At 33.7% G+C, this 5,558-nt stretch overlaps 1 protein-coding gene across 1 annotated transcript; it reads right to left on the reverse strand.

Moving 5' to 3' along the window:
- Positions 1–3,768: 3,768 nt before the first annotated feature.
- Positions 3,769–5,315, reverse strand: LOC133691786 (protein SOB FIVE-LIKE 5-like). Its single transcript, XM_062112376.1, has 4 exons — positions 4,745–5,315; positions 4,574–4,645; positions 4,130–4,205; positions 3,769–4,027 (listed from the first exon to the last, which is right to left on the reverse strand). Exons 1-4 carry the CDS (start codon positions 5,072–5,074, stop codon positions 3,999–4,001), a joined length of 507 nt encoding a protein of 168 aa, XP_061968360.1. The 5' UTR covers positions 5,075–5,315; the 3' UTR covers positions 3,769–3,998.
- Positions 5,316–5,558: the final 243 nt, after the last annotated feature.

The following is a 5,558-nucleotide window of genomic DNA, read 5'->3' on the forward strand; positions in this document are numbered from 1 at the left end:
CCGAGTCTGCCTGCCTACTTGTTTTTTGTATTGTCTACGAACTGTTTCTTTATTCTGGATTAGTCTGTGCTAACATCGAACCTCGTTGGTTTTGCATGTAAAGTTAGATTAGAGACCTTTAAATGTGTGTTTGGAAATTTTTTGTTTCAAAATGTATGGAAATAATTTTTTTATTTTTTAAAAATTATTTTTGATATAGTATATTAAAATATTAAAAAAAATATTAATTTGAAGTAAAAAAAATAATTTTTTTTTAATTTTTTTCAATAATGTTTTTAAAACATTAAAAATCAACAGGGAGTAATGCATGTAGCAGTGGCAGGGGTGGAGTGGATGGCAACTTGGCCAAATTTTTAGTATTTGTTCATACCCTATCAGGGTGATAGCCGTTGTTCCAGTTTAACTTCTAGCGACAGAGTCGCCTTCAGTAAAATATTTGTCATTTTCTTATTTTTCTCTCTCTCTAATCTCCGGTGGAAGTCACCGTATGTTAATATCCACTCGGTGCTGAAACCAGAACTCTCTAGTTACCTCCTTAAGATAGTACATGTAAAAAAAACAAAATCTTTCACACTTTCTCTCTCTTCCTCTCCTTTCTTCTCCCTCCTTTCTGCAATAAAACTCCTCACAACCCACGCTTGTTGAACCAGTTAATTTATTCACATGCTGTCCTATAATAGCTTTGTGAGTTGACAGGCAGAGCGTGTCATATCGATTAGGCAGTTGTAAATTGGGGAGACTGGTTATTTTGGAAAGGAGGTAACTTTATCAAATTTCCACAAATTCTTCGTGGAGTTCAAATTGCAGTAGTCTCCTTTTTAACTTAAGTTATTTCTATTGGACGACTTCAATTTTTTCAGTAGTTAAGTCCTTGCTTGAATGCTAAAGCTCACGCGGCTGTAACAAATAACTTCAGTTATTTCTATTGGATGACTTCAATTTATCAAGGTATCTGTAATGTTTTTTAGGTTTTTTTTAATAAAAAATTAGGTTGGAAAATAGTGGTTTTTTTAAAAGTATTTTGTATATATTTAATTTTTTCTAATTCATATATAATATTTTTATGTTTTATATAATTGATATTTATTTTTGGATGGTGCTTCTAATAAGTGCAATATTGAAAGATATTTTTTTTCCATTTGATTTTGCTTAATGAATTTTATACGTGTGTTTATTGTTATTATTATTTCATTAAGTAAAAAAATAATTTTATTAAATAGAGTTATTAAACATAATCAGGTGAATAGATTGTAGCCTCTTGGTTTTTATAAATACATATTTAATTATAATTAATGTTTTTTTTATTTGTTGACGCATATGATTCTTGATTTATTTAATTAGGCGTGTCCATAAATTTTTTGAATTACACTTATGTTTTTTAAGTAAAAAAATGTGTTGAAAAAGCCTACTTGTTTATTTTTTTATTGGAAAAAAAATATTCGACTCACAGAAAAATACGGATTAAATAACTAGTTATAAACTACATTATATTTTCAAAATTAATCATAATTTGTTAAGTTCTTAATTCTCTTAAATCAGGTATAAAAACCTATATTGTAAAGGGACATAATAAATAAATCTTTTTTTTAAAAAAAAACATATGCTTGTGCGAAACTCTTAGAATTGAAATTTTTTTAAAAGTATTAATTTGAATTCTAAATAAAATTCAATTGATAAAAAAAATAAAAATAAAAAAAGACCATTTGACTAGCCACGGTAATTCTCTTGAAATTAACATTAAAAATAATATTTCAAAAATTCACTTTAAAGCACCAACCTTTTTAGTTTTTACAAAACCTCCCCCTGTTTCTTTCATTCTCTTTTTCTAGCCCCACCGTCTCTGCTCACCAATATTTAATTTAACCCAACCTCTTCCAAACTATCTCTAGAGTCTAGCCCTATTTAATTTAACCCAACCTCTTCTTTGTGAAGCCACAAAACGCCCCATGCAATCTCAAATCTAACCACCCGCTCAAAGAAGTCATGGGTCGCCCTTGTGAGCACCATCGATGTTTAATTTAACCCAATCTTCTCTGGGTGGAGAACAAAAAAATATATATCTAGTTCCAATTGTAACTGCCAGTTCTTTTTTCTAAGCATCTGTGATCTCAGTAACATACTGGATGACCTGTGTGTGATGATTTAGAGAGGGATTTGAAGTCGAAGGCCCCTTCGTTTCTCCATATCAAGAAGAACCAGGTTCACCACTTCAAAAGGATGCTCTGGGTTTACTATTTCAGTTATTGGAGATTTTGATATTTTCTTTTGATTTTTATTTTCATGAGAGCTTGACAAGTGCGTCCAAGAAGTTGCCTGGCCAACATCTGTTGATTTATCACAATAGCTTGTATACTTCTATGGTGAGTGTAGGGTCTAAATTCCATCTGAAAGATCCCTGTACTCTTTCTTATTTCTTCTTCATCACAATTACCTGCGGCAACAGGATCTGACTGCTGAGGATAATTATCTATTAAGCTAAAATATTGGTATCTGTCTCCAATTATCTATCCTTATTTCTTCAGTTATTTGACCATACAATAATACTATAGTTGGTATGACATTAATCCCAATACATCAACTTATTTTTTATGAAGTAGAAACTGCATTATAGGAGGTTTGACAGGACACCAGTGAGGGTTTTGTCCTTTTCCTAAAATCCGAGTCTTTTTCCGAGACATGAGTTGCTAATTCTGAGGATAGGAGCCCCTTCAGTAGAGATTTAGAAGGAAACCACAAAAAAAAATTCAATAATTGCAACCAATATTATGTATGGATCACATTCTTAGCAGGTTGCTATCAGGGGTGGTGGGGCGCTCTTCTTTTGGTCCTTTTTTGTTGAAATTGTGGCTTACCTTTTGGTTCCTTCCATCTGGAAAAATTGTCTGGCTCGAGTCCAGAAGGGCATCAATTGCCAAATTTTACCAACTCTTACCTCTTTTTAATCCAGGCTAGCAGTTACAGAAGAGGGAAAAAATAGGTCACTTGTTATGCTTTGTCAAGGCCCTTTCTCCTCAATCTCTGCATATGGGTGGTTGGGTGGGTTGCAAATGGATACCTTGTTGGAAAACATTTTTAACGCGGTCTTTATGACATGCAATGTAGATTTTAAATTAAATTATAATTAAGATTTAGAGTATGTTGAACTCTAAATATTGGGCAAAGCACTGTTCATGATAGATATAGGTGTAAAAGTTATATATTAATATTATACATAAAGAATTTCTAATCTAGTCAAAATAGGATAATGAAAAATCTGTTTTTTATCCATACAAAACAACACAAAGTTTTGGTATAAATTAGGAAACTTTTTATTCTTGAGATTTCTGTACAATTGCTCGGGATAGGAAATATATATCCTGTTCATTTTTGGCTGCGTTTATACGCTTTTCATATTGAAATTATCTTACATGCCTCGCTCATCAATGCCAAATGTTGAGACACTCTGTTCTTCAGAGAACCGCAACCTCTTTTTTTTTTACCAAGCTTCTCTTGTTTTTTCCACTTTTCTTACCTGAATTCCTGAGTAGCCCTCGTTAATTGACTTCTTTTAACAATGCAACTAGATATTGACAACAACTACAGCCCGAGCCTCCAAATGAGACATATTGCTTTCTGCTATTTTTTTTCTTATATTACTCCGAGCAAGTTGATAAATTTGATTCTGCACCGGTAAAAGTAGAGGAGGCAAGACTCCACAGGAGACCTACTAGTTTCCTTGTGTGATCGCCGCAATGGTGACAAAAGAAGAAGAAGAAGAAGAAAAAGGGGTGTCTTAAAGCAGATAACTAGTTTATTTTTTTTATGTACGCATGTTGTTTCCCACTGCTTTGACAAGAAGAAATAAAAAAAGGAGTAGAACTGGAAAAAACAAAAATAAAAACAAAGGAACAAAATCTATTTGAGATCCAATGACCTTTTATACACTCCTTCCATTTCTCTCTCCAGAGTCTAGAGCAACTGCAGTGGCAGAGACAAAAGATGCTAATCATTACAATTTGTCATTTCCATTTTCTTGCCTGACAATCACCTGCAATCATCACAAATCTCAGACAATAGAAGTACTAATGAATCCTTAAAGCTTGTAGTTTTAGATAAAAGATTACCAACCAGACACCGAACAAAGTCTAACCTGGTTCTTTTGAAGCTGCCTTTTCAGAATGGGAGGATTGAAAGAAACCAAGGTGCTTCTTGAGTGAGGATTTCCCCTGAAATGGCATTTGGTCATATTTAGTGGTCAATTTAGAAATGTTTATTAATAAAAGTAAATTGATTTAATAGAAAATTATATTTTTATATAATTGCAGTGATTGGCTGGATCAAAAAACACTACAGATAAAAAGTTACAATATGGTGTAATAATCCGTAGAACTTGTATATGTGTTGATATATCCGTAACACATGGAAAAGCATACGGGCAAACGATATGTGCAGGAAAAAACTAAGGGGGTAACTGCCTCCTTTTGCTCTATGCAGATTCGCTCCTAGTCACATTCAGATTTATCAAGAGTTGGAGAGATCGATAAGAAGAAATGCGGAAAAAATCTGGAAAAAAATGCCTAACACTGACAAATACCTTAAAATGTGTTGCAGAGAAACCTTGGGAGAATTCCAGGACATGTTCCGTTGTGCCTTCATTGTTCACTTTCTGCATATATTTCCAGGAGCCATTTTTTCAATATATAAAAATGTTTTTCCATCAATATATGGAAGATGAAGATTATATCATTTCTTTTGAACAACTTGCCTTGCCCAACGCAGGAGAGCTAGCAGTGTCGTCAAGATATGAATGCTGTTTGCTTCTACCATATTCTTGGCTCTTCTTTTTGCTTTTGCTCTTCTTGGCCAATTTATCACAGCCGTATTCATCACCTTCACAATACTGAGGAGGCCAAGAGGATGCATCAGAAACCATAGACAAATCCTCCTCTTGGTCTTCCTCTACTCTTGCATAATCTCCATCAACAAACCCACCAAAACCCTGATATTGATGTTTTGAATTAGACGATTGGTTCAGGTATGTTGTCCAACCAGATTCACAGCCACCACCACTATATTCAGAAGCTGATACATTCATCTTCAGTCTTCTCTTTTTGAAGCCAGCCTCAAATGGCTTTCTTACAAAGGCTACTTATTACTAATTACAGTTACAGTGATAGAGAGAGAAAGAATGACAACGCAATTCTGCTCTCTTAGTTGACGGTTCTTTTCAATATAAATAGAGAAGAGAGTGGAAAAGAGCTGCGAAAAAACCAAATGAATCACATTCAAATCCTAGACTATTTTTGTCTTTTGCCCTATCCTTTCGCACCCCTCTTATTTTATCTGTATGCGGAGCTCCCAGAATTGCCAGCATGTAGGAGACTGCACCAACTGGTAAACATCTGTGACAAGGGAAACGATAAATTTCCAGCTTACTCTACTAGTGACCCTATGGGGGACCTTGAATGGGGTCAATAATTAGGCATTATCTGAGTGCCATTTTCCTCTCCTTTCCTTTTCTTTTTATTTGTTTGATAATTTGAAAATTGAAAGTAATTTGACCAACATATCCTTAAATA

This window comes from Populus nigra, chromosome 4, assembly GCF_951802175.1.
Source record: "Populus nigra chromosome 4, ddPopNigr1.1, whole genome shotgun sequence".
Lineage (NCBI taxonomy): Eukaryota > Viridiplantae > Streptophyta > Magnoliopsida > Malpighiales > Salicaceae > Populus > Populus nigra.

Bases quoted from the DNA above. Each gene is read 5' to 3' on its own strand.
- LOC133691786 (XM_062112376.1), bottom strand. From the start codon at position 5,074: ATGAATGTATCAGCTTCTGAATATAGTGGTGGTGGCTGTGAATCTGGT. The intron at 4,646-4,744 runs GCAAGTTGTTCA...AAATATATGCAG, and splicing joins GCTCTCCTGCGTTGGGCAAG to AAAGTGAACAATGAAGGCAC. The intron at 4,206-4,573 runs GTATTTGTCAGT...ATGCCATTTCAG, and splicing joins TCTCTGCAACACATTTTAAG to GGGAAATCCTCACTCAAGAA.